The sequence below is a fragment of the Gambusia affinis genome, linkage group LG07, assembly GCF_019740435.1.
Source record: "Gambusia affinis linkage group LG07, SWU_Gaff_1.0, whole genome shotgun sequence".
Classification (NCBI taxonomy): Eukaryota; Metazoa; Chordata; class Actinopteri; order Cyprinodontiformes; family Poeciliidae; genus Gambusia; species Gambusia affinis.
The window spans coordinates 10,819,227-10,847,106 of NC_057874.1; the positions used below are offsets into that span (position 1 = coordinate 10,819,227).

At 37.7% G+C, this 27,880-nt stretch overlaps 2 protein-coding genes across 3 annotated transcripts; both read left to right on the forward strand.

The window, feature by feature from the left end:
- Nucleotides 1-854: 854 nt before the first annotated feature.
- On the forward strand, nt 855-15,160 carry LOC122834619 (S-adenosylhomocysteine hydrolase-like protein 1). 2 transcript variants are annotated; one of them, XM_044123202.1, is made up of 18 exons: nt 855-1,009; nt 1,193-1,394; nt 4,829-4,940; nt 5,027-5,170; nt 6,352-6,452; nt 6,581-6,683; nt 7,770-7,864; nt 7,975-8,081; nt 8,181-8,297; nt 8,804-8,867; nt 9,032-9,120; nt 9,826-9,896; nt 10,070-10,164; nt 10,257-10,355; nt 10,642-10,710; nt 11,001-11,079; nt 12,236-12,356; nt 12,725-15,160. In XM_044123202.1, the coding sequence occupies exons 2-18, from the start codon at nt 1,215-1,217 to the stop codon at nt 12,729-12,731; spliced, it is 1,653 nt and encodes a 550-aa protein (XP_043979137.1). In that variant the 5' UTR covers nt 855-1,009; nt 1,193-1,214; the 3' UTR covers nt 12,732-15,160. The 2 variants fall into 2 exon arrangements, with proteins under 2 accessions (XP_043979137.1, XP_043979136.1); XM_044123201.1 differs by having other exon boundaries at nt 906-1,394.
- Nucleotides 15,161-15,368: 208 nt separating this feature from the next.
- strip1 (striatin interacting protein 1) lies at nt 15,369-27,039 on the forward strand. Its single transcript, XM_044123208.1, has 20 exons — nt 15,369-15,525; nt 17,431-17,500; nt 17,713-17,787; nt 17,870-18,004; nt 18,782-18,902; nt 19,053-19,228; nt 19,319-19,446; nt 19,530-19,712; nt 20,838-21,058; nt 21,200-21,265; nt 21,878-21,941; nt 22,024-22,095; nt 22,177-22,251; nt 23,336-23,433; nt 23,640-23,766; nt 23,875-23,975; nt 24,076-24,142; nt 24,233-24,337; nt 24,413-24,617; nt 25,870-27,039. The coding sequence occupies exons 1-20, from the start codon at nt 15,412-15,414 to the stop codon at nt 26,115-26,117; spliced, it is 2,451 nt and encodes an 816-aa protein (XP_043979143.1). The 5' UTR covers nt 15,369-15,411; the 3' UTR covers nt 26,118-27,039.
- Nucleotides 27,040-27,880: the final 841 nt, after the last annotated feature.

A 27,880-nucleotide genomic window follows, 5' to 3' on the forward strand; every position in this document is an offset into this window, starting at 1 on the left:
GCCGCAGCAGCCCAAACGGCTGGCCAAATCTGCACAACTCTGCACGTGTGTCAACATGCAACCATCCTCTGCTACCAAGTTGTTGATCTATATGTATTATCGATGAATCGGAAGCATGTGATCACACGTGCAGAAAATCAGTCAAACACAAATAATCAGACTTTACTTATTTTATTCTTTTTAGCGCTAAAAAGAAAGAGACGCTTACCCTCACAGGCTAATTTGTTGTGACGTGAATACACCGGGATTAAACAGCATCTGATCAAAAACGGACGATCCATTCTTTATATCTAAGACACGCCTTATTGGTCGTCTGATGAACTACGTCAGCTAAGGAATGCCATGATATCATGGTGTCAGCTTAAGTTTCACTTCTACTGAAAGCCTTTTGTTTGAAAGTGAAACATGCAAGGTCAAGTTCCATTCCTCCAAAAGCTCTCTGTGCATAAATGAAACATACTATGTGTGAAATACAGCTGTATGTGCATGAGTACACGTGCGACCCTGGATAAGCGTCTCAACACTATCTATCTATCTATCTATCTATCTATTCTTTTTGTCCGTGCTACTATTCCTTCTGGCGTAACAGCATGGTATGCAAATGACTACAAACGGATACTTAAATGATTTTTTTGAGTACGGAATTTTGATACAGTTCATCAGTCAGAACACGAGAACAACGTAGATTGCATGTAGAGAGTGGCATGTAACTCCCTATGTTTATTCTAAATTAATTTAATGTTACGAGTAGTATGAAAATATTTCTGGTAGAAAATTTGATAAACTAAAAACAAAACACAATACATAAATAAAACGTCGACATTATATAAATCTGTTTTCCCAGCTAATGTGAAGGCGTCCTCACGCACGACACGCCCCGGCAAGTCTGTTAGTAACTGCCCACAAAGTTTCTCAGCCAGGTGACAGTTGAGTCAGAAGGGAAACAGCACGGACACTGCCTACACAACCAAACTGGATACATAAAGATTATTTTAATCTCCAAGCCAAAGTCAGTCACAGATTATTTGCTATTAATATAGATTACTGGAGTTTTTTTTCTAACGTCGTAAACCATAAAAGTCTCCCTTCCGCCCTCTTTTGAACAGTGAGCAGCTAGTAGTAGCAGCAGAAGCCTAGGATATTTAACGTTAGCTCACCTCGTTACTTCAGCGGTCGTTGTATTTCGGTCCAGGTAAGGTTCCACTGCTGCCAACATGTCCGAGACAGCCGGGGATGCGAAACCTGAGGTGAAGCAGGCGAGCAAAGAAGTGAAGGAGAGCGAAAATGTCGCGGAAAAATATTCAGCCATGACCGTGAGCAAGAACAGCGAAATTAACATGGGAGAGTTGTCGTCGGTGTTAAGCGCTGTGCCCACTCACAAACCAGTTAAAAAGGTAAGGCTTCTTAAGCTACATTAACGTGCAGTTTAACGGCATCCATGGAGGACGTTTAGATGGCAACTCTGTGCCCATGCTGTCTGCTGTCACGTAAATGTTTGTGGCTGCATCTAGTCTGTTTATTCCGCTCTTCGCGTTATGTGTTGTAAAAGTATTCATGGTTTTTGAACTGCTTCTTATTTTGTATCTTTAAACCGCGAACTTCATGTATTTGATTAAATTTGGCATATGCAGAGCTGTTGATCGTTGTGATGTGGCTTGTGAAAGACCAGCTTTGAACATCAAAATTCTTAAGTTTGAGATTAGTCTTCCACAAATTTAAAGTGTTTCGTGAAGCATGATTGGCTCATGCAACCCATAATCTAAGCCGTTCAAAATTTAGCTCTGTCTGTATGTCTAGGAATGCAATCCTGAGGAAATATAAATCTCAACTACAGTCTCCAAAACTGTATCTGCTGAAGAAAAGCATCCCCACACCACTCTACTGCCACCACAATATTTTACCATGGGTACCATGTGTTCAGGGTGTTAGTTTTTTAGACCACTGAGCCCATTGCTAACTGTCTCTACTCACCAGGCCACCTTTTTCACACATTATTTGTGTCCCATGCATGGCTTTTGGCAAACCTCACTCATGCCTTGTCATGGTTTTTATTTTTTACCACTCTTTCATATAGTCCAGATTTGCTGAATTGACAACTAAAGGTCATCCTATCAAAAGATTTTTCCATCTAAGCTGTGGTATTTCTGCAGCTCCTCCAGAGACGCACTGGGCCCTTTTACCTCCTCTACTTATTAATGTTCTCCTTGCACAATCTGTTCGTCTAGGTGGAGGGACATGTCTTGGGATACTTTCTGTCGGTCATTTTCAGAAGATGGATTAATCTGTGGTTGTAAGATGTCCAAACCTTGAAATAATTCCAATTACTAATTAGGTTACATCTGAATTGGTTGTTGTGGATCTTAAAAAAATATTTGGGGACTAGAAACAAATGGAAGTCACACTTTTCAAATTTTTATTTGTAAAAAAATAAAAGAAGAAAAACATGTATAATTGTCTTTCCACTTCATATCATTGTGTCTTAATTCATTTGCAAGGCGCTGGTTTTTGTTTTAAACAAACTGCTATAATTGATATATTTATAGGTCACTGAAACAACAGGGCCATTTGTTCTTTTGTAAACTTCCCAAAAGTCAGATGTTACCTAACATTTTAAAGGAACAGGGAGGAGTTTGACTTTCCTGTGGCTTCATTAAAGTCAGACGGAAGTGGAGAAAAGCAGGTATACCCCAAGGGAAAAGAAGTTTAGTTAAATCAAAGGTCCAACGCCCTCAGCCCAGGAGTTCTAAGTCAAAGTTTCTGGTTTGTTTTAATTTCACTGTTTCACATCCTCTTTTTCTTTTAAGTAGGCTTGTTACTCTGCAGCAATAGCTAAATGTGCTTTAGTAGTCGTTTGTATAGCCAAAGAGTAAGATATTTTTTGAAGTGGAAGTATTTTTGTTCCCTGAAAACAGCTTAACAAATAATAAAATCTGTGAATTTGAGGTCACAGTTTACTGGATAGTTTTGCTTATGCTTTTGTAGGAGAAAAACGTACAATTTCCTGGAACAAATGACAACGCTGTTAACCGTCATGAGATACATTTTTATCCCATTTTTAAGATGGTGATTTATGTCTTATGCACTTATGTGTTTGGTGACGTATTTGACAACACAAAGAGCAGTGCAGGGAAAAATATGTTCATCTCAGTTAAAATGTGTGACTGAATTACATTGCTTTATTTTCTAGACCTATTTTCATGGCATCTTGTCACTTTGACCTGTTTTGCTTTAAACCTTGGTAACAGTCACTGAAAGCTCAAACATTCAGAATCTGACTATTATCTTAAGCTAAGCATACAATGCAGAAATGCAAATATTATTAGGTATATACAGTTCCTTGCAAAACTATTTGTACCTATTGATGTTTTCCACAAATTTATATGGATTTTGTTTGATGGACAAATACAAGGTATTGCATAATTGTGAAGTGGGAGGTACATTATTTTGATGCATTTTTAAAAACAAAGATATAAAAAGCATGGCATGAATTTGGTGTGATCTGACTACATGTTTAGAACCATGTGGACTACATGGTTCAACAATCTTTCCACTCCTCCATTCTGAAATTGTGGAATGTACAACTGATAATTTTTCTGTGGAGCTCTGCAGCTCCTCTGTTATTTCCCGGGGTTTCTGAACTGCTTCTCTAATTTTAACAGGTTTGTGTTTTTCACATTTTATTTGCGGGTGAGGGATTGAACCGTGCTCCGTGTGATGTTCGAAGCGTGGGATATTTTTAATGACCGAACTGCTTTAAACTTTCTGCCTGACCTGTCTGCTGCCTTCTTTGATCCTCTCAGTCGTTCACTAATGTTCTCTAACAAACCTCTGAGGCCTTCAGAGAGCATCTGGATTTAAACTGAGATTAAATTACATCCAGGTAAACTCTCTTTACAAATTAAATGACTCTGAAAGCAAGTGCTTACACTAGATTTTATTTTGGGGATACAGGAGTTAAAGGGACTGAATATAAAATGCAATACATGTCAATAATTTAGATAAAAAAAAAAAAATCCTTCCATTTAAACATTATGTGCTGCTTTGTGTTGGTCTACAATAAATAAAATGATGTGCATTGAAGTCTGTGGTCATAACCTTAGTTACACAATTAAAAAATTTGTTATGCACAACAAGATTTCTTTAAAGATCTATTTAGCTGATTTCTATCAACAATGGAAACATGTGGCCCAAGAGGTAATGGGATCAGCTTATTAAAATGATCCATTACACAAATAGTTGCATGAAGTCAAAAACATGACACCTTTTTATTTCCATCCATCCATCCAAACATTCTCAGTCAGACGGCACAAATGTTATATAACGGCAGATATTCTCACAGCAGCACATTTGTGCATAATTGCCATGTCAGCTTATTTTTTTATCACAGCTGGGAAAAAAAATAAGCTGACATGGCAAAAGAGACTGCTTTGTTTTATAAGCATAACGTTTACTAATTTATGCAACATGCATACATTTTTCATAGCAATGCAGTTGAGTGGGGTTGTTCACTAGCAGTGTAAGTTGGACATCCAAAACCAAATTTCCAAAGGCGGCTTAAGCATCTATTTTTGGCAACGGAAAAGAGAAGCGTACTAGCCATAAACGAATTGTGATGCGACAAGAAAAACAAACCCATCTGACTTCATTCAGTTTTAGAGAAACTACAACACCATCGCACAAAATATTTAAAACAATCCCACTGCATTTTCTTCTGTCTAATAAAATCCTTTTGCTTTTCTGTTTGTTTGGTTTTTTTTGTGCTGACTTTATATTTGTTTCATATCATATCAGTTTAAACCAAATAACAGTTATTTTGTTTGTTTTATAGCAAATTCAGTTCGTTGAGGAAAAACAGGAGTTCAGCAGGTTTCCCACCAAAACAGGCCGCCGTTCCCTGTCCCGCTCCATCTCGCAGTCCTCTACTGACAGCTACAGCTCCGGCAAGAGTTCACTTTATGCACATTGCACTACATACACAACATTAAGATATCATAAATATTGTCATTTATATGTCTTTTCATTTCAGCTGCGTCCTACACTGATAGCTCAGATGACGAGACTTCGCCTCGGGACAAAACACAAGTCAACTCGAAGGGCAGCAGTGACTTCTGCGTGAAAAACATCAAGCAGGCTGAATTCGGGAGACGTGAAATTGAGATAGCAGAACAAGGTAACGCATGACAAAGGCACAGTGAACTGAGCAGCTCACTAGTAGCTGACTCATCAAAAACGCAGACGGAAAATCTGTCTTGATGTGCTTTTTTTGAAACCAGACAGTGCAAGTTTCTATGAACTTCTTGGTTAGAGTTTTTCTTAAAAAAACAAACAAAAAACATTAAATACAGACCACTTATTACACCATTTAACAACAGATTTGAAAATAAGAATCACCTAGTCAATTATTCTCATGAGAAACATGGGCTAAAACTAGTTGATTACCAACCATTTTCTTAAAAACTTCAGGGTTTTTTTTTTTGCATCAAGAAGTCAGATTGTCTTTCAATGACTAGATTGACAAAATATTTTCATATAACTAAAAATGCAACTTAAATTTTAACATTATTTGGGGCCAGCTGTATTAAATATTGACTGAAGAGTGACCAGCGACGCCCTCCTGTGGATGGCGACCAAACTACAACGCTAAACAAAGTTCTTAGCGGACGATATTAGTTAATCGATTGGAACTAATTTTACTCTAGTACACCATTAATCAACAATTGTTATTGTTACCCATAGATTAAACAGTTTTTATGGGAAATGGTGGTTTTATTTAACTATAAACTCACTAGTCACCATAAGATAAGATGTTTGTTTGCGTTTTAACAAAACTGCTGACCAATTAGCAACACACTCGGACACTTAGACTCTACCGTTCAAACAGAGTAACAGAATGGGCACAAAATCCAATTTAAGTAACTAAGAATGGTTATTGGTGCCAAACAGGCTGTACTGAATAACAAAGTCTCTATTTAAGCTGCAACATCTAGAAAGGACGGGAAGAATTTGCATGAACCATAAGGACTAATGTCATCAGTTCAGGCTATTAGTAGTAGAGTAATGTTTATATTTTCTTGGCACACTGGGCCTCTTATTATTTCCTGGGTATAGTTTAAACAACACCACCTTACCCGAGTTTTGCTTTTGACCGTTTCCATCGATTAAGGACCAAAATGCCCTCAAGAATTTAGACAGTTCTGAGGACAAAAGGGTTTCCGACCCGGTTCTGTTACACACTTTAACAGAGTGCATGTAGAAATAACCGTCTCTCTGAGGGATATTGTGAGAACTACGAGTTTTTCAGCATCATCTGTTCTTCTGTTTCTCCCACTCACTATTTGTTATGTTGTTCAGATATGTCGGCGCTGATCTCACTCAGGAAGAGGGCACAGAGTGAGAAACCTTTAGCGGGTGCCAAAATCGTGGGCTGCACTCACATAACTGCTCAGACTGCAGTAAGATGATTTTTTTTTTTTCCCCTCATATCAAACTTTAGTGGCTTAACAGAGGCTTGGATGCACACTATAATGTTTTAGATGACACATATTGCATGTCACATTCCTGTTTGTGTGGTTCTCATCAGGTGCTGATTGAGACTCTGGTGGCTCTTGGAGCTCAGTGCCGTTGGACTGCTTGTAACATTTATTCAACGCAGAATGAAGTTGCTGCTGCCCTGGCAGAGAGAGGTAAGCAGCAGAGAGGATGAAAACAATTCTCCTATCGAGCCAGCTAACATGTAATCTTATAAATATCAATCATTAACTTGACAGTTTGATCCTTTTTATATTTTACTTCCACTTGACTACAGCCATGATGTTCATAACATGTTTCGTGTCCTTTATTAGCGCCTTTTGAGCAAAGCTTTGCTTTGTAATGGGAACATCTCATGTCATTTAAAACCAAGGTTACTGTTTGGAAATGGCAAACTCTTGAACATTGAGCCCTGCAGAGATGATTGGACCACATAAGTATTCTTATTTAGAGCGAGACTGGCTCTGCTTGAGCCTTTTTATCCTTGGTTGCTATGTAACTGTCTAAATGTTGTGCACTAAATGCCCAGAGAAAACATTCAGAGTTCTGGTAAAGTAGAGTTCAGTACTCTCCGGGGGTTATGTACTTCTAGGTGCTTGTCTTAGTAATTTATTGGTGTGCGTCATCTTCTTCAAGATGGGGCTGTTTATTAAACTCTGTGGAAAATAATCTGCAAATGTCAACTGCTGTTTAACTGGCGTTAACATCATGTCCTGATATTGGAGCTATACATGAACTCAGGCAGTTTGAACTGAAAAATTACACATTTTTATTGTCCATTTTGACATGCAGTGGAAAAATGTAAACTAAAAAATACAATTTCTGAAAATGTCTGAGCTTTCAAGACAAATCTTAAAACTCTTCTTTTTAATGTAACCTATACTAATTGTATTTATAATTATTTAGTGTATCTGCTGAAAAGTAAATAATATGATTTTTTATTTAGGTTTATTTAATAAACATAAATAAAAATTTTATTTTTTTTATTTTTTTCAAATAAAATTGTTACATTTTTATTTTAGTAATTCAGTGATAATTAAATTATTTTTATGTTGTTGTTTTTTTTAAAAAATCATTTCAGACTTGAACTTGAAATGGCTTTATAAATAAAGTAGAAAATGAAATCTAACCATTAGGTTTGTTGGTTCTGGGGGTTAAAGAGATTGAAAACCCACAACAATGTTTTTTTGTGGGTTTTCTGTGGGAAAAGCTTCATATCATTTCCGTCTCTGATGTTTTAGGCGTGGCTGCGTTTGCCTGGAAAGGAGAATCTGAGGATGACTTTTGGTGGTGTATTGACCGCTGTGTCAACACTGAGGGCTGGCAGGCCAATATGGTGGGTGGAAAACATTTTTATCCCTTCATGAAGTGACAGTTTGATAATAATATATACATGACCAATAGAAACAGTTAATTACAGTTTGAAAACTTTTAAATCTCTTTTAGATCCTTGATGATGGTGGAGACCTGACACACTGGGTGTATAAGAAATATCCAAATGTCTTCAAGAAGATCAGAGGCATTGTGGAGGAGAGTGTTACTGGAGTTCACAGGTCATTTACTTTAAATTAGATATGAATCTTATGAACATGTTTAGATTTTTGCTAACCTGTTTCATGTGTGTTTTTTAATTTTTTTTTTTTTTTATCCAGGTTGTACCAGCTTTCGAAAGCGGGGAAGCTGTGTGTTCCAGCCATGAACGTAAACGACTCTGTGACAAAGCAGAAGTTTGACAACCTGTACTGCTGCAGGGAGTCCATCTTGGATGGGTGAGTAAAATGGGTTGGGTATTATTATTTTAAAGGTTTGTTTTGTTGCACCAGTGGCCGAAGGGATTATATTACGGATTGCGTCAAATTACAGATTGAATATTCTGTGTACATTAACAACACGTTGCTGTATTTCTCATGGTATAGTGCACTGTGTTTTAACATGGTCAGCATATCTTTGAACTGGATCAGTGCTTTGTACACCTCTATTCACTGTCCCTGCTGGTTAATTATCTGCAAGTTAAACTGCTGTCTCATAGTAGTGTTTTTTCTTTGTGCATGAATTAGGCAATAAACGCAACATCATCAGATGCAACATAAATTGTTTTTATTCAAAATTGAAAATAAGCCATTAAAAAAAATACCTTGATTTGTTTGAGCTGTGATAAACAATACGGTTCAGATTGCGTCAAGTAATATTTCCGACTACTTGGATATTCGATCTTCCGGGTAGTTTATCTTCTTTGCCAATAAATATGCTAATTTTACATCTCCTATCTGTTTAGTTTGAAGCGAACCACAGATGTCATGTTCGGAGGAAAGCAGGTGGTGGTTTGTGGGTACGGTGAGGTGAGAGACAATTTGCAATATCAAGAGACTATCTAATCTTAATAATGTAAAACAAATGTTGGGAAAACTGAGTTTCATAGTTTAAATACAGCAGTTTTTTTTTTTTTTTTTTATATTTATGATTGAAAGCAACAGCTTTTTTGCCTGATGTGGTTTTGTTTCAGGTTGGAAAAGGTTGCTCTGCAGCTCTGAAGGCTTTGGGAGCTGTCGTCTACGTTACAGAGATTGATCCCATCTGTGCCCTGCAAGCCTGGTGAGGAGAAGATGAATTTAAATGATCGCCGTGCTAAATGTGCTGACATACTGTGGACACACAGGCCAGACTGCATCATTAATAGCAAGCATTTAAAGATGCTAAAAATAACTAGAGAAAATGCACTGGTGAGACCTTCACTTAATTTATTTGTCCACTTATTATCAGAACCGGTGGAGTTAATGTGAGATGGTTGGTTTCCTCACACAAACATGGCTGTTAATCTTATATTTTCAACGGATTGAGGAGTTTTAATGTATGTTTGGGATCGGAAAACCAAATGCTGTCACTTACTTTGGCATTTTTAAACTACAGGTGAAAAAAAATGTATATAGTGCTGGAAACAACACTAAATAAATATTAAAAAAAATTCAAACCCTTTAGACTTTTGTAATGGCCTTGACCTTATTGAAGCCCCAATGAAAATATGTGGCTAATTCTTAAAAGCCATGTCATTACCCAGAAATCAGCCAATTTAAATGAACGTCATTGACACCTAAAAATTGTGTGATTTATGCAATAAATTCAACCTTGGACACCTTATTATACTAGTTACTCTCAACATAGTTGGACAGTATTGTTCAGTTAATTCCCACACAACAAAACAGCACACTGGGGAGCTCTGCTCTGCACTTAAATTGATTTGCATGTCAGTGGATATGTGATACCGCCCTGATGTGACCAACTAATCTCTGTTCTCACCAGCATGGATGGATTCAGGGTCGTCAAGCTGAATGAGGTCATTCGCCTGGTCGATATTATCATCACATGCACTGGTAACCCAACTCTAAAGTCATACTGATGTTCTCCTAAGAATGCACAGATACGGGATTATATTTCTGTGCTTTTTAATTTACTATGGAGGCTTTTCAGCTAATGGCTCTTTGCACTGCTGACCTTTGATTGTACGCTGTTATGTGGATGATGGATTAAAATGGCCTTTCTGCAGGGAATAAAAACGTGGTGACCAGGGACCAGCTGGATCGAATGAAAAATGGCTGCATTGTGTGCAACATGGGACACTCAAACACTGAGATTGATGTGGTAAACTGCTGCTTTAAAACCTGTGTAACTCATAAAGATATTTGAAGGATTGTGTTAAAGATCAGAGTGACTCCTGTTTTTGATACTTTTAGGCCAGTCTACGGACTCCTGAGCTAACGTGGGAACGAGTCCGCTCTCAGGTGGATCATGTGATCTGGCCTGATGGCAAAAGGGTTATCCTGCTGGCTGAGGTAATGGGCTTCATCTTTGATTATTGGAATTACATCTTACAACTACAGATTTAATAAATATAACTAAGTCTTAGGACTGTCATATCCTTATCAATGGCATGCTTGTCTTTTTGTGAGATATATCTGGGGATGTTAACTTGACCAGATGAAATAGCTTATATCTAAGCAGGATGTTTTATAAAACATGTCTTGTCCTGTCCTTTTCCTTACTCTTATGGATAAATTTGTTGTTGGTGATATCGATGATATGCAAACTCTGCTAATAACATGGTGTCATGTCTCACAGGGGCGCCTATTGAACCTGAGCTGCTCCACTGTTCCCACCTTTGTCCTTTCCATCACAGCCACCACTCAGGTAAAATGGTTGTAAAAGCCAAACTTTATGTTTGGTGGATTTATGTTTCTGCTTTATAATAGCTGGAAGAGCACACAGGATTTGCAGCAGGCTTTTTCCATTTTCTGCAATTATGGCTCGTAATCTCTTGATCCGCCCTGGAAATGACGGAGTAACCAGGGCACTAAATTATGGCCATTTTTATAGCCCTGACGCCTTTTTCCTGCCTCTTGCTTTTATTAAATTCCAGATTTGTAGTCATTTTTTCATTTTTGATATGATCGTGTGAGTAATAGTTGTCTCTGTTTCAGGCATTGGCCCTTATAGAGTTGTATAATGCTCCAGAGGGACGTTACAAACAAGACGTGTACTTGCTTCCCAAAAAAATGGGTAAGGATTCAAAGTGTGACAGTATTGTGTTTACATTTTAGAAGCTTGCAAGGAGAGCTACACAATAGCAGCAGAGGTAGAGTGAATTAATTGTTTTTCTACATCTGTCTACCAAACGGACAGGCTTTGTTATTTTGGTCAGATTGATAGCTTCATGTAAAGTAACTCAACGTAAGGCACATTTTCCAGGAACCAGGGCAGTGTTGTTGGTCATTATTAACCACCTGCATCTACATTGCATTTACCAGAGTTAAAAACTAATCAGGGTGGAAATTTACCAGAGAAGTCTGTAATAGGGAGGTTGTGCTTCATTTTCCAGGAACGTTTTAATTTGTTAGGTGGAGTTTTGTTGATGTAAAGTTCTACGCATTTTTAGTTTGTTTTTTCTTCCCCCCCAACTTAATTCAAGCATATATTAATTTTCTACAGTAAAGTAAACTCTATTACAGTTAACGTTATTAAAAGGTTTATAGGCATCTGTGGATAGAGTGAGTAAAGCCTCTATTCAGTGTAATATGTTAGGCTTTTGACAGTGTGTTGCTCTTTGAGTTTTGAGTTTAAGTGCCTTTGGGACATGTTTTACAGGTTTTATTTACTGAATAAAACCTTATTTGTTAAGGTTTATTAGATGGACAGGTGGAATGTTACAACTTTTCTCAACTTTGAAGCGATTAACTTCAGTTTTACAGTGTAAATGCTGTGAAGTGATCACAAGTTTATAGCTGAAACACGAGGCTTGTTGCTATCTCTCTAGTTACTCCAGAAAAAACAGAACAGAGCAGTCTGTGAAATCCTTCTGACGAGATCATTGGTTATTTTGTGGTAATTGCATTTACAAGCAAGGAAGAGAGGCCTATGAGCGCAGATTTGATCTTTGCAGTGAGAAAGCTTGTAGCACAAGAAGAAAATATCTGTGCAAGAAGTAGAAAATTTGAGAACAACAACAAAAATTTGAAGAAAAAAGAATATTTGAAAGGGAGCAGAAGTTTATAGTGCACAATTATAAGTTTTGAAAGTAGAGATTAAATTCCTGCTTTCAAATCGAGAATGTAAACTTTTGACTTTTTGCAGTAAAAGTCACCCATAGAAATCATCTCAGACATTGAGTCTTTTGAATTCTGTCTCCCTAAGCCATTTTGGTTTTTTTCTTTTTCAGATGAGTACGTTGCCAGTTTGCATCTGGCCACTTTTGATGCTCATCTGACAGAACTCACAGATGAGCAGGCAAAGTATCTGGGTTTGAATAAAAATGGCCCCTTCAAGCCAAACTACTACAGGTACTTATGTACTTTGCACATTTAAAATGATAAAACACACGCACGTTAAAACATTTCCTTAAAGCTTTTCCTCTAATAACTATATATCTTAATAGAGTCAATGTTTTGAAAATTATTCAGTAGCAAATGTTTCTTCTTGATGCTTATCCTAGCCTAGCCTAGCCTAGTGTCCTCGACAATGAGACAACTTTACATCCAGTTGACACAAAAATCAGTAGAATATACATTTTTATACTAAATGGATTACTGCAGAATTGTATTTAATATGTGTGTTAAAATGTAAATCAATATTAATATTTTATAGGACCTCCTGAAATCTTTTTAAAAAATTTATTTTTGTGTTTTTTTTGGGGTTTTTTTCTCCACAGGTATTAGGCTGCCACCACCACAGTCCGGACCAGCCCTACGTGGATCTGTATATTTCTGATATTAGCCGATCTCCTGGCAACACATAGATTTATCTTTCTTGAATTTTATACTTTTCACAGGAGGAACAAGTTATATTTAGATGCATCTGACATGCTGCTTCCTATAAACGATGCACGTGGCACTTAGCTGGCTACAAAAGGTTAATGTAGTAATTGCAGCACTTGGACATCTGATAGATGTATTGAATGTGTTTCCTTACTTTCTGGTTCCTGTCTGAGAGCTACTTAGAGCTTTTCCAGTAAAAGGTGCCAAATAACAGAGGGCTAGTGTGGTGAAAGACAAAGAACTAAAAACGAGATAAACCTGTTTAGAGAGCCAATTTATTATTATTATTTTTTTAGATGTATATGATTACTGTATGAGATTTCATTCTGAAAATATGCATGCTCGGAATGCACCAATTAATAGCTCCTTCAGCTTATTGAACCTTAAACTGGGTGTTTGATTCTTTCAGTCACTTTTGTGCATAAAACCGTGTGAAAACTTTCTGGGATGTGCGCTGCCATTAAAACGATGAGTGGGGAATATTTTTCGCTCAAAGTGGACCAAATGTGAGTTTACGTCCTGTTGCTGGACTTGTGTTTTTAAGGTAGCCAAAATAAGCTTTATTTGGGTATATTTAGTGTGGCTTGCTTGCAGATGAGCCATAGCAACTTAAAAATAAAAACTTTTCTAATATTTCTACCACCTAGTGGCCAAATATAGCTCAGTGCTGCTTTATTTTTTTTCTTTTCACATAATAACATTTATTCACAAGAAACATTCCATGAGAGGGAGAAGAAGTGCCCCAATCTTTAGTAATATTATGGTTCCTGCTTACCACAATGAATAATTAGGATTATCATCCCTGGAATAAAACGTTTGTTTCAGTTATGTTTTCTTCACCTAAGGGCATTTGCATAATCTAAATATTTTTCTTACAAGATTTATTTCGTCTGATTTTCAGTATTTTGTTTAGTCACAACATTTTGTTTTAAAAAAATGCCCTTTTTATAATGGTACTAAATAAATACTAGAAGAGTTTTAATACTGTGTTAGGTTCATCTGACCTGATAAAAGTTCATGTTTAGAGATATATATTTCACTTTAATTCTGCAGCAGATAGAGCCGTCTTTAAAAAGTTATATTTATATATATAAATAAAAAACCTACAGAATTTAAATGAATGAATTTATATATATATTTAAGTTATATTTTTCTTTAGACCTGTTGCAGTACGGGTTTTATTTTATGGAGCAGGTGGCTCTGTGATTTTGATTAATTTTTTGGGACAGGAAGAATAAAAAAAAATAAAATGCTTTGCAAAAAACCCCAAACTTCTTTACAGCCAGTTGTAACCAAATCTTTCTTTACACTTTGTGTCATCTAACAAAATCCTCATGACATTTGCCTCTTTCTAACAATAAGCCATAACTTACTTGTTAATTTTATTATTTTTGATAAAGCTGCAGGGTTTGGTGGTTGTTGTCCTGTCAAAACTCGTCAACACGTTTCAGTTGCCTGCATTATATACTGCCATACTTTGTGATGACCGTATTATTGACTATATTACTGTCCGTTTATGTTTGGTATACTTTTAAAGTCATGGTAAACATGTTTACACTGTGGTTTCACCCTTTAGAAATATTCTTCTGCAATAAGATATAATTACTGTTATTAATGTTTTCACCTTTTAATTAGCCGATTTGAGTTCGTTTCACCCATTGTTTGTTGAGGAATAACTGAGAGCTTCTGTGAAGTGCTTACTTGTTTGCACTGACAGGTTTAATGGAATCAGATTCAGGGACAGTCAAAGGAATTAGAGAAAATGAGTACTGTAACCACGGTGACTATTGGTTGACAGTGCCTTGTAACTCATTTAGTCATTTGCATTTAAAACAGAGTTAGTTTCCTCCAGAGTGTGACAGCTATGCACCAAAACCCTCATCCTTTCGTCAGTCTAAAGGAATTTTAATTTTCTGTATTAGCAGCCCAGTTTAATTGTTTTCAGTCTTTCTCATAAATGTAAATTATTTTACACACTGTTAACATGTTGAATATTTTGAAATGGTAGATTTTCCCATCTTATTTATTGTGAGAGCAGATAGTTTTATTTTCATTGAAGCACCTGAAAACGTGTCTATAATCAATTTATCTGCTTTGACTAATTATAATCACATTAACAGTGTTTTATGATTGACACAAATGAATGTGAATCCCAGCTACTGTCATGTCGAGTCACACTGTGATTTAAAAGGAGAATGTCACATTTGAATTAAAGATCCCTAATCATGTAATGTCCTGCATTTAACACAAGCTGTAGTTTAGTTTGAATGATTTCATAAATCTGCATTTTGTTCTGCATCTGTCCTGAATAAACGGTTCACTCTTGAAAACTTCCTTACTTCGATTATTCCTCCACACACTTCCTGCAAGTGTCAACGTGACCTTCATATCACTTTTATTAGTCGTAAATACAAAACTGTATGCAATATTGGTGTATAATTGCTTGGTAAAAAATTATTTGTAATGTATTTTGAAGTATTTTCACATTCTTCTTGAGAAAGCGTGCGATGCTGACGTCAGAAGCAAACTCCAGCAGAGCCCGTTTCATCTCGCGAGAGTTTACTTCTCTTGCAAATGAATTATGGAGGTCGGTGGGAATGGTGGTGGGCTTCCTGTAAACAATAAACAGAGAGCGATGCTACCAAATAAAGGAGGCAGAGGTGAATTCCCTCGAACGCCAAGGAAAGACTCAGAGGTACGAGTAGAGAAAAATCTTCATTGGCATCATGGTTTTTCAGAGATAAACAAACGTAGGCCTTTGGATCTGCTGCTGCTTTAGTAACGACAGCTAGCTCGATCTAGTTGGACTAACTGATCATTTTAATATCAGAACCGAGAAACTTCAAGTAATTTAAATAGGTGGCAGCTGTGTGTCGTTTCGGGCATTGGCTTTTAAGTAATCGGTACCGTTTATTATCGGTGTTTCTGATATTAAACGCTAACTAGCTGGTGTTAGCTAGATGCTATTAGAGGCCATAACTGCTATGGATCAAATTAACTTCACGTTTTACGCCGTTTTCTACTTTGACATCTGACATAGCAATCTAGTTTCATATCTATAAGGAGTAGTGTCCTTCTAACAGGAAACATATTGGGTAACCTTTATGTGAAATGGTAAAATATAACGGGATTATTGTTGCATCTATCAGTACTACTACTTCCCTAGTTATGCCAGTAAGGTATGGATAAGTATGCTTATTTCATTCAAGTGTGTGGCAAAAGGGAAACATCCAAACCAGTGTTTGCCCACCCTTGTCCTTGAGGCATACTGCCTTAGATGTTTAAGATATTTCTCTGCTTTAACACATCTGATTCAGATGAGTGCCTGTTATCAGCCATAAAATGAAATCAGGTGTTATGAAGCAGGGAAACAACCTGAAACATGAAGGAAAATTAACCATTAAGACTAGAGTTTCTCTACATCTGGTCCTCAAAACCCACTGCACTGCTTGGTTTAGGTTGTTTCCCTTCCGACACACAGCTGAATTTAAATGAATGAAGTCAGTAACACTTAATGCACTTGATGTGATGCTGAGAAAGGAATGCAGTCATGTTAATAAGGTGCACTGGACCAGAGAACCATCCATCCATCCATCCATCCATTTTCTTTACACCCTTCTTCCCTAATGGGGTCGGGAGGGTTGCTGGTGCCTATCTCCAGCTGCGTCCCGGGCGAGAGGCGGGGTTCACCCTGGACAGGTCGCCAGTCTGTCGCAGGGCAACACAAAGACATACAAGACAAACAACCATTCACACACACACACACTCACACCTAGGGAGAATTTAGAGAAACCAATTAACCTGACAGTCATGTTTTTGGACTGTGGGAGGAAGCCGGAGAACCCGGAGAGAACCCACCATGCACAGGGAGAACATGCAAACTCCATGCAGAAAGATCCCCGGCCGGGAATCGAACCCAGGACCTTCTTGCTGCAAGGTAACAGCGCTACCAACTGCACCACTGTGCAGCCCGGACCAGAGAACCATTTAAAAAAAAATAAAGAGACTGTCCCTGAGGACCAGTGTTGATGGTGTGGAGTGAGGGTTCTTGTTCTGACCCATCCCCTGAGTGGTGTTGTAGAAAATAATAGATGTTGGATATAGTGAACACATGAGTAAGATTATTTTAATATCACAGCTGGTAACTTATTGATATCAGTGCGGTTCACCAGCTGCAGTATAGCAGACAGAAGAGCCCTGCCAGTGATGGCAAGAGGAGCTGAAAGATTCACTGGAGCATCCCTATCCTCTGCCCAGGATCTGTTTCAAACTCTGAACATTGTCACACTCGTCTCTCAAATGCTTTGAACTGTTACCATCGGCTTCGTCAAAAGCAGAACCAGCAATCTGCTGCACAGCTTTCTGCCTCACGCTGATCGGCTGTTAAGATCATGAACTTTGTGTTATCACACATACTTTAGATATATATTTTTTTATCTTAGTGTTTGGTCTGTTAAATTTCTCAAACATCCTTTGACGATCTTTGAAAAGACTCTTGTTGTGTGTTATCTGGTACACTATTAAAAAAAAAGGTAATGAACTGATTTCTCTTTGGAAGCCATCCATCAGATTGATGCAAGCTGCTATGTGTTGTTCACAGGGCCTGTCTGAGTCTCCAGATCTTGAGTTTGAGTATTCTGACACAGATAAGTGGGCTACAGAGCTGTCAGGTGTGTATGTTGTGCTTTTATTCTCTTTTCATGCTAATGCATATCTTAAATTGAAGCACTTTGGTCACTTTGTTTTGTGTAATGGTGCAATGCTAATAAAGATAGATTGATTGATCTTCCAGAAATCTCGATGGATATTTTTTTCAGCACTCAAAACTTAATTTTACATACATTTATAGCTTTTTAATAAGATTTATTTGCAAATGTTTCAGAGCTTTACAGTTACACCGAAGGACCTGAGTTTGCCCTCAACAGGAAGTGCTTTGAGGAGGAATTCAGAGCTCATGGTGGGTAGTTATTCCTCAAACTACCATTTATAAATTGAAGCTATTTTTATAATGTTGCATTCTCTGTTTGGCTGGACCTCAGTGTCGGATAAGAAGTGGACGGACCTCGATGCCGCTCAGCACAGAGCGCACGCCATGCGTCTGCTGGACGGCCTGGAGGTCATTGGTCGTGAGAAGAGGCTCAAGGTTGCCAGAGCCATCCTCTACATGGCTCAGGGTCAGTGCAAGTTGTTTACGTTGTTTGGAATAAAAAATATACTCAGGCTGCAACTAGCTATTGTTGTAGCTATCAATTATTATGATGATTAATCAATCAGAAAAATTGCCACATTCTGTAGGTTTTTTATTTACGATCTCAAGTTTATTTTATATAAAACTAGAGATAAAACAAATGCAAATAATTCAAGACGAAAAAAAAAACATTTTATTGCCTAAAATACAACAATGTTACTTTATTGAATGGTAGATTATTTGTTGCAAGTAATTCATCTGCAGCTAAGAAAATGCTTTACCAGTCATGTGAAAAACTCGCACCTTTCTGCTTGACTTAGCATTAACTCAGAGTAATGTGATGATCAATCTTTGAGTTAATTGAATAATTATTGGATAGTAAATGTTGCTTAGTTGTTTTTTTTTATTGAATTTTATTTACAGAATTTAAACCAGGTGAAGCTCGGTTCAAATTCAGAACGTAAGGAATTCTGGGTAGAACATTTTTAGAGGCAAATATATATATTTTTATCTTAAATGCTAAATGTGTTTGTTGTTTTTTTGCAGTTTTGACACCTTGACTGCCTTGAGTGTGTTTTTCTTTCAGCGGTTGGCTCATTTTGAATTCATGCACACTATTTAACAGTTGGTAGATAAATAATTAGTTGACAATAATTTTGATTGATTAATTGGTTAATCAAGATTATTCGAATGAATTCAGCCATAGAACATCTGTATTTTTTTCTCTCCTTCACGTTGGTGGATTTGTTTTTTTTTTTTTCAGGTGCCTTTGCAGACTGCAGCTGTGAGGCTGAGGTTCAGTACTGGATGAGATACAACATATTTCTGCTGCTGGATGTTGGAACCTTCTCTGCTCTGGTGGAACTTCTCAACATGGAGATCGAGTACGAGCAACGACTGTTTAACTAACCTGACCTCCGATAAGCTGAAAATAGAGCCCTGAAAGAAAAAAATAAAAAAAGTCAAGCTTTGACGAGGCTTTGAGGGGACAGGACGTTCCGCTGAATAACAGCAATCTGTTTCCTGTTGTTCAGTAACAGCGCCGCCTGCAGCAGTGCGGTAAGAAAGCCGGCCATCTCCCTCGCTGACAGCACCGACCTCAGAGTTCTGCTCAACATCATGTACCTGATGGTGGAGACGATCCAGCAGGACGACCCAGCCGACAAGCCTGAATGGAAAATCATGAAGGAAACCTTCAGAGCTGAACTGGGTAAACATTTGCAGAAGAGCTGCCATCATTTTAAGGTTGTGTTTGAAAATTTCCCATGGAAGCTAATTACAACTTGGGGATAAAATCCAGGTTCACCTCTGTTCAACAACGAGCCGATCTCCGTCATGCTCTTTGGAATGGTTACCAAGTTCTGCAGCGGCCACGCCCCACACTTTCCCATGAAGAAGGTGTTGCTGCTGCTGTGGAAGAGCATACTGGTGAGAGAGGAAACCGATCCGGGCCGCTTCCGGTGCGAAGAGACGGATTGTGCTGGAAAATCCTTCTTCCTCATCTGTTTCAGTTCACGCTGGGAGGGTTTGAGCAGCTCCAGAGCATAAAGGTCTGCAAACGTGAGGAGCTGGGTCTCCCTCCGCTCCCAGAGGACAGCATTCGAGTCATTCGCAGTATGAGGGCAGCGTCTCCTCCGGCGTCGGCGTCCGATCTCATCGAGCAGCAGCAGAAACGAGCTCGCCGAGAGCATAAGGTAGACACTGCCGCAGCTCCGAAAACGGACTTTAAGCTAAACCATGTAGACCAGAGGTTTCCAAACCGTTTATTCAAAGGTCCACATCTGATGTCTAGATGAGATCAAAGGTCTGGAGCAATTAGTAATGAACAAATACATTTTTTTTCTTCAATTTGTTTACGATTACCAAGCAAAAAGAGTGACACTTTAGGGATAGACTTGGAAACTTTAAAATGTTTTTTGTTTTAACTTAATTACTTGTCATTCCTCAACAAACACAAGTCCTTTCTTTTCCTAAACCTGGGTGCCATGACCCACTAGCTCACGTCATCTCTGTTTTGATATGACTTGTTGATAATATTACTCATAAAATGTTCTCTCCAGAGTTTTAGTTAACTCACACAAGTGCTTCATAATCTACGCACTTTAAGTTTGAGTTCATTGAACGTAGCGCAATAAAAGAATAAACAAAGTAAATAAATTTAAAACAAAGGCTGAAATATATTTACACATTCAAAGGAGTAGGTAGAAGTATCAACTTATTTTTACACCCCTCTCTCATCTGTAGCATCATTAAATAAGTTACTATTCATGTTAACTTGGTTTCGACAGTCTTTCTCAGTATTTCCTATATTCACATCTACAACCACTGTGCATTCATAATTGCATACCCATTTAAGCATGCATCATTTTTAACACGTTAAAAAATTTATTTCTAAATGAATATACTATGTTTTGACTATAATGACTGATTAGTGATCTGGCATTAGCTCCAGCTGAGCCAGTCACATCACACAGTGACCAATACTAGCTTTCTGGTTTTAAGTAACAATGATTGGAGTCTAGACGTAATTATCTGCGTCTTCCTGGATGTTACTGCTGCTGTCTGCAAACGAACGGAGGATCTATAATGACAGATTGCATGATCTTTAAACCCCAAAGAGCATTATTAATTTATTAATAATTAATAAAGTCTTTTTGAATTGAATGTCTGACTATTGATATTTTTCCAATCAAACAACTTAAGACCATTTGTCAAAAACCTACAGTAAGCTCACTGTTATGTTGTCGGCACTGTGTCTGGCTGCCGTTTGGTTCAATAGTCTCCTATGAGTGCTTTTTTTTTCTTTTCTTCTCTCTCAGGCGCTGATCAAGCAAGACAACCTGGATGCCTTCAACGAGAAGGATCCCTACAAGGCCGACGACTCTCGTGAGGATGAAGACGACAACGATGACAACGATAACTCTCTGGAGCCAGAGACGTTCCCTCTGGAACGCGACGAGGCGATGCCTCCACCCATCCCTCATCCTCCGTCAGAGAGGGTGTCCTTCCCTAAAGGGTTACCGTGGGCTCCCAAAGTCAGGTACAGCATGTCTGTGTTTTGACAAACACAGACATTTTAATTCATGTTTGTATTTGTTTTATCCCTCAGGTTCGCAGCGTCTGTGCTGTGTTTGCATTTCATGAGACAATACTGATGCTATTAATGTTTTTGCTCCAACAGGGAAAAAGATATCGAAAACTTTCTGGAATCCAGTAGAAGTAAATTCATTGGTTACACACTGGGAAGGTGAGTTTGTACAAAAAAAAAGGAAGAAAGAAAGAAAGGTTTTCATGATGCAGACGTTTAGGCAGAAATTATTAATTAAATTCCTTGTGATTAATTGATTATTGAAATAGTTGTCAACTAATTCATGAATTGATTAATCGTTAGCTGGAGTATACTCAAAGAGCATCCCACTCAGAGAAGAAATCAATCAAAAATAAGCACATTTTTGATTTAAAATGAATAAGGCTTTCATTTTCTGTACATATGTTTTACTCAGAACTACTTAGTGACGCAGTTTTAACTTCACCTAGTTTAAATTCTGTAAAATAAAATCTTTTATTAATCATATTTAGTTACCCAGTTATTAATCAATTACTGTACAGAATGGTATTTTACTAGTATTGTATTGTAGGCAATAAAATGTTTATTTTCTTATTTAAAATAGGAATTAAATTATTTTATTTGCATCTTTTAATGTATTTCTAATATTGTATAAAAACGGATTGCTTAAATTAAAAATCTGCAGAATTCATTAATTTTTTTGGTCCAGTTAATCAATAGAATAATTGATTGCTAAAATAATTTTTAGTTGCAGCCCTCCAGACATAATAAAGCTGTGTTTTTGTTCTGCAGTGACACAGATACAGTGGTTGGTTTACCCCGGCCAATCCACGAGAGCATCAAGACGCTGAAGCAGGTACTGCAACGTGATGCGTGGTAGATCAGTGCGAATGTGGTTGGAGTTGTTTGTTTTTAACATTTTCTTCCCACTTTTACAGCATAAGTATGTTTCTGTAGCAGAGGTACAGATGGCAAAGGAGGAGGAATATCAGAAAACCCCGCTGTCTGTGGTAAGTGGGAGTGAAACTGTAAAATGTTCTATTATAGTGTTAGCTTTAACGTGTCTTCCTTTCTTCATTTCCTGTGTTCAGGGCGAAGAGGAGGTGGAGATGTGTGCCACCGAGCTGCTTTATCAGGGGATTCTTCCCAGTTTGCCTCAGTACATGGTGAGTGCTTGCTAGTTGAGTTTTACTTCATGTTTAAAGGTAACCTAAATGAGAAGCAAACGTCCTTACAAAGGAAAAACAATGACATTTATTAGCTGACAAGTGTCCCTTTTAAAAAGTCAATTGTATTTATATTCATTTTAATTCCTTTTTGCATCTTTTTATTTCTTCTGGGTTCATTCTTAACAAAAGGAAACTGCTAATGCTCTCCTTCCCATCAGTAACAACGTCCACACTGAACAGTGTTGTTGTTTTGTAGAGCATGAATGCTGTGCTTTCACTTATCTGAAGATGACACAAATTTTGAGTTTTCTTTTGAGTTGTTCATTCACTGGTCAGAACTGATCAAGATGAAAATCTTAACATTTTGACCAAAGCTGTTTTTTTTTATTTTTTTGTTTGTTTTTTTGGTGCATTTGTTCCAAACTTGACTTAAGCTGGTATCAAATATTTAGCATAGATTAATAAATATCCTTTATTGTCCCACAATGTGGAACATTTCTGTGCAACAGCAGCAAAGAGACAGGCAGTCAAAACAAGTAGATAAATCATAAAGTAGAATGAAGAATAAATAATGTAAACATAAATACCGTGTGGTTATACAAAGGAATGTACTTCAGTTCAGAGAAATATGCAAGCGAGTTGGTGAATTTAAAAATGTACAAATGTGCATGTGTATTTGAGCATTGTGCTGTTGGATGTGCAGAAATTATTATTTTTTATATCCCACTAATAATTTAAAGTTGTTAGTAAAGGTTTATGGGCTGGACACCAAAGAAATATTGGGTCGTATATTTTGTTTGTGGCCACCAGGGGGTGCTGTGAAACTCTGTATCCCCTTTATATTCTAATATTTTTAAAATGATGGCAGCAGAGTATTTGCAGCACAAACTATTGACTTTGTATTGCTTTGATTTGAGGAATACAAAGGAGCCAACTTCCCCGAGGTCCTTTACTAACATTACAGTTACGTTAAACTTGGAAATGTAAATGTTTTGCTGGTCATAATTATTATATGTAAGGTTCTGATCATTTAAAGCCTGTTAACAGTGACATTTCACCTCCTTGTCTCTCTGATTGTCAGATTGCATTGCTGAAGATTTTGCTCGCTGCCGCTCCAACATCTAAAGCCAAAACAGACTCCATTAACATTCTGGCAGATGTGCTGCCGGAGGAGATGCCGTAAGTGGACTGAACACTGAAATAACCCGACTTTACTGACCAAACAAGCAAATATCAGCAGGTTTCTGCAGACATATGGGCACCTAAATTAGTCTCTGACATGATCTGATGACGAGCATCTGTAGGGGCAGACAGAGCAAAGTTAAAAGTTAATATTTTAGCATGAGAGGGGTTCAACCATACTGGAGTTTTTCTCCTTGCTGCAGGACGACGGTTCTGCAGAGCATGAAACTCGGCGTTGATGTGAATCGCCACAAAGAAATCATTGTTAAAGCCATCTCTGCCATCCTGCTGCTGCTTCTGAAACACTTCAAACTCAACCACATCTACCAGGTGGGAACACCTCAGTTTTGGTTTCTGGCGTGCTTTTGATGTGAGAAACACTCTTTTCATTTTAACAAAAGGACGTTTTTTGTTTTTTTTTTGTCTTTTTTTAAATAGTTTGAGTACATGGCTCAGCATCTGGTTTTTGCCAACTGCATCCCGCTCATCCTGAAGTTTTTCAACCAGAACATCATGTCTTACATCACAGCTAAAAACAGGTACTTTTATCTGTCCTTTTTAGATATTAAGCACCTGTCCTGTTGACTGGAAGCTTCTCAGACTAATAATTTTTTCCTTTTCATTATGTTTTCTCATCAGCATTTCAGTTCTTGACTTTCCGTACTGTGTGGTCCATGAGCTGCCGGAGTTAACCGCAGAAAGTTTGGTGAGTTTTCTCACTTCAGCCGTAGCTTTAGCACTCTAATTTCAGCAGGATGCCGGCATTTAGTTTCACCCTGAATGATTGCTGTCTCAGGAAGCGGGAGACAACACTCAGTTTTGCTGGAGGAACCTGTTCTCTTGTATTAACCTGCTCCGAATCCTGAACAAATTAACCAAATGGAAACACTCCAGAACGATGGTGAGTCGCCATCGCACTGAGCTCAGCCAGACGCGACTTTTACACGTGTCCTTACAATCGGCCGTTCTCCTCCAGATGTTAGTCGTTTTTAAGTCGGCTCCCATCCTGAAGAGGGCGCTGAAGGTCAAGCAGGCCATGATGCAGCTTTATGTCCTCAAACTGCTCAAAGTGCAGACCAAATACTTGGGGCGACAGTGGAGGAAGAGCAACATGAAGACCATGTCTGCCATCTACCAGAAGGTGCGACATCGTCTCAATGACGACTGGGCTTATGGAAACGGTGAGTGTTCGTCTGATTTGAACTAAATTAAAGCTTTTGTTTAGTTTTTTTTTTCAAATGTATTATTAATATATTAATATGCCAGGTTGACTTGTTTTCATATTTCTTTTCTTTTTCTCATGACACTAATTCTTAATTTTCCAGCTGCTCAGTTAGAAGGAAAAAAAAATTTAATTCAGAGTTAGTCAATACATTCCTGAAAGTAACATTATTCTGTTACTTTTACATAGTAAATGTTTCTATAGTTTCTGGAAAATTACCACACATTTCCGAAAATGTCAGAAAATGGTTAGATTTCAGAATAAACACAATACAATTTACATTAAACGTATTTAATGGTTTCTGTGCCAATACTTCCCCGCCTTACAGTCTACAAAACACTGTTTCAAATTTGGTTGGTTATGTTTTAGTTGCTTTTTTACACTTTAAATATTAATATGTTTGATTGTATAGTGCTTGTATAAAAGATTCACCCACTATTAATGCCTTTACAAATCAATCATGATCAACAAAACACCTTTTTTGATGAAAAAACAAAATCACAAAAAAATCCCTTAATGTCACTGTGGAAACTGATTTTTCCTGACTGGGATTAAAATATGAACATAAAATAAAGGATTGCATAAATATTCAGCCCCCTTCATGTCAGTATTTCATAGAAGAGCCTTTGGCTGCAATTACAGGAGAGTCTGGTGGAAAGATCTCAGTCAGGCACATCTGGACGCAGCAGTTTTACACCAGTCTTCTTTTCTAAACTCTTCAAATTCTGTTCTTTTTTTCCCAAAATGATTTTTTTTTTATGTTATATTGCAAATATCAGTTTTTACTTTTATACTTTTTTCTTTTTTTTAAGAAAAAAAGCCAAATCTTTTTGATCTTGATTGCTCTGTAAAAGAATTAAAAAGGGGGTGAATACTTTTATAGGAACTGTTATGCTCTCAATGAGTTGTGTTGAGCCATGTCACAATTTCCAATTTTGCTCGAGGATAAATTATTCCAGAAGTTATTGCGATAAACAGTAATACTGTTATTTTGAGACCATTTTCAAGTAAGTTGCATCATGATGCAACAACATTATGATGCCATTACCAATTAGCACCAGAATGATCACGTTTGAGAAAAATTATAAACTATGCAAATGGAAATTATTGAGCTCTTTTTAATTTATCATGCAATTAACTGATTTATTGCTCATCGCGACAGGCCTAACCGAGTTCAAGTCAGACTAAACCTGTTTCGTTTGTGGCGTCAGATCTAGACGCGCGTCCCTGGGACTTCCAGGCCGAGGAGTGCGCCCTGCGGGCGAGCATCGAGCGCTTCAACAGCCGCCGCTACGACAAGAGCCACAGTAACCCAGACTTCCTTCCTGTGGACAACTGCCTGCAGAGCGTCCTGGGGCAGCGAGTCGACCTGCCCGAGGACTTCCAGATGAACTACGACCTCTGGCTGGAGCGCGAGGTCTTTTCCAAGCCCATTTCCTGGGAGGAACTTCTGCAGTGAGGCTCAGCGCTGCGGAGCGTCGTCGTGTTTTTAAATAAACGGTTCCAGTCAGGAGTTCAGAGAAACCTCAGACGGTTTTCTCCCTCATCAAACTCTCATTATGTTACATTTTCTGACGGTTGGACTTCCTTCAGAAGTTGGGACCTGCGTGGCTTTGTAGGTCGTTTAAACCTCCGACCAAGTGCTTTCTGACGTAAGCTTCTGCCTTTTAGGCGTTTAGTATTAACGTGAATCAACGTAAAAGGGAAACAAATATCTTTTTGTATTAAGGTTCCTCAGCTTTTTCCCCCCACTGCTCCCATTTTATAAATGAATCACTGATAATGGTTCAAACCCTCATTCTTACACTTGCAGGTATTTCTCTGTGTGCCTCTTACCTACATAACGAGGTCAGTAAATCAACTGGAAGCACTACATGACAATTTATTTTAATTCATGTAATTTAGAGTGACTGTTCTGTGTTAATGCTACAGTTCGATTCAATCAAAAGTAACGGACAGGCACTTATAATTCTAAGTATAAGTTTATGCATTCTGTCATCTGAAGGTTGTTTACTTTTTAAGATTGTTTTTCATTTGAGCTCTGACTTCCTGCCTCAGCTCTGGGACCATCGATCTCCATGGAAACCTGACTGACCAACAGACTGAAGCAGCTTTAAACGTTTATCCTGAACTCATTCGTTACTGTCTGTGAATAAAAAAAAACATTCATGGTTTCTGATTTCACTCATTGAACAGCTAATTTGAACTAAAATGGAGAAATACATGTTAAACTTAAATCAACAATTCTTAATTTTTAGAAAATCTTATTTGGTTCTAAGGGTGGTGAAGAAAATATAAATACATGTAAATTGTGTAACCTATTTATCATGACTGTCTTTGTTTTACATGGACTTAAATAATGTAATAAAATTATACCGTCACTTCGTTTCCTTCCATTTATTTTCTAACTGTGACCCAGAGGATTGGCGAATGCAGCCTCTTTTACTGCTACATATAAACTACATAAACTGATTAATTTTCAGCAGGATTGACTCTAGCAGCTGTTCAGACAGAAGGTGGTTTCTAAGCTTTCCAGTTATGTCAAACACATAATTGATTTTACTTTGAGCTAAATAAAAAGAAGTTCTTTACTACTAAGTGTGTGGATTTACAACATTTTGGCCTATTTGTAATTTAGAAGCACAATTAAAGAAAAATAGACTTGACTTGCTTTGGCAGAAACAAAAATCCTCTTCTGCACCATAGAGCCGTTCAATAATCGAATCGTTCATGAACGACAACGATTATGAGAATGTTTTAGCTCCATGATACACATCAGCACTCTCAACAGTCGGGTATAACTTGGCTGTTATACTTGTTTTGTTTAATTAATACCAGTATTTTCAACTTTTCTTTTGAGAGGCCCGGTTTTAAGCCACTCATCCATTATTATTTTTTAGCCAAAATCATTGGTAAGCTAGCTGTGGCGTCGCACTTTCGAGCTGACGTCACGGCAAATAAACGGTCGTTTACATGCAGTACCTTGCCGACCACTAGGAGGTGCCCGGGAGCAACGTTTGAGAAAGACCGCTGTAGAGTAATCAAAACCAACGGATTCTGTATCATCAAGAAATGCACCTAAACTAACCTTTACACAAGCATACAACAACCTGATCCAGACATCACTTTACTTTGAGCTAAATGTTTTTTTTAGTTTGTTAAGGGAACTGCAGAAGCTTCAAGAGTTTTCTTTCTCTAGCTGCACTGCATCTCTATGAAACA

What these genes read in the sequence shown, in the direction of transcription:
- LOC122834619 (XM_044123202.1), top strand. Translation starts at nt 1,215, where the DNA reads ATGTCCGAGACAGCCGGGGATGCGAAACCTGAGGTGAAGCAGGCGAGC. An exon ending in AGGGAGTCCATCTTGGATGG is followed by an intron (nt 8,298 to 8,803) that starts GTGAGTAAAATG and finishes CTATCTGTTTAG; the next exon opens with TTTGAAGCGAACCACAGATG. An exon ending in CCATCACAGCCACCACTCAG is followed by an intron (nt 10,711 to 11,000) that starts GTAAAATGGTTG and finishes TCTCTGTTTCAG; the next exon opens with GCATTGGCCCTTATAGAGTT.
- strip1 (XM_044123208.1), top strand. Translation starts at nt 15,412, where the DNA reads ATGGAGGTCGGTGGGAATGGTGGTGGGCTTCCTGTAAACAATAAACAG. An exon ending in AACCTTCAGAGCTGAACTGG is followed by an intron (nt 19,229 to 19,318) that starts GTAAACATTTGC and finishes GATAAAATCCAG; the next exon opens with GTTCACCTCTGTTCAACAAC. An exon ending in ATTGGTTACACACTGGGAAG is followed by an intron (nt 21,266 to 21,877) that starts GTGAGTTTGTAC and finishes TTTGTTCTGCAG; the next exon opens with TGACACAGATACAGTGGTTG.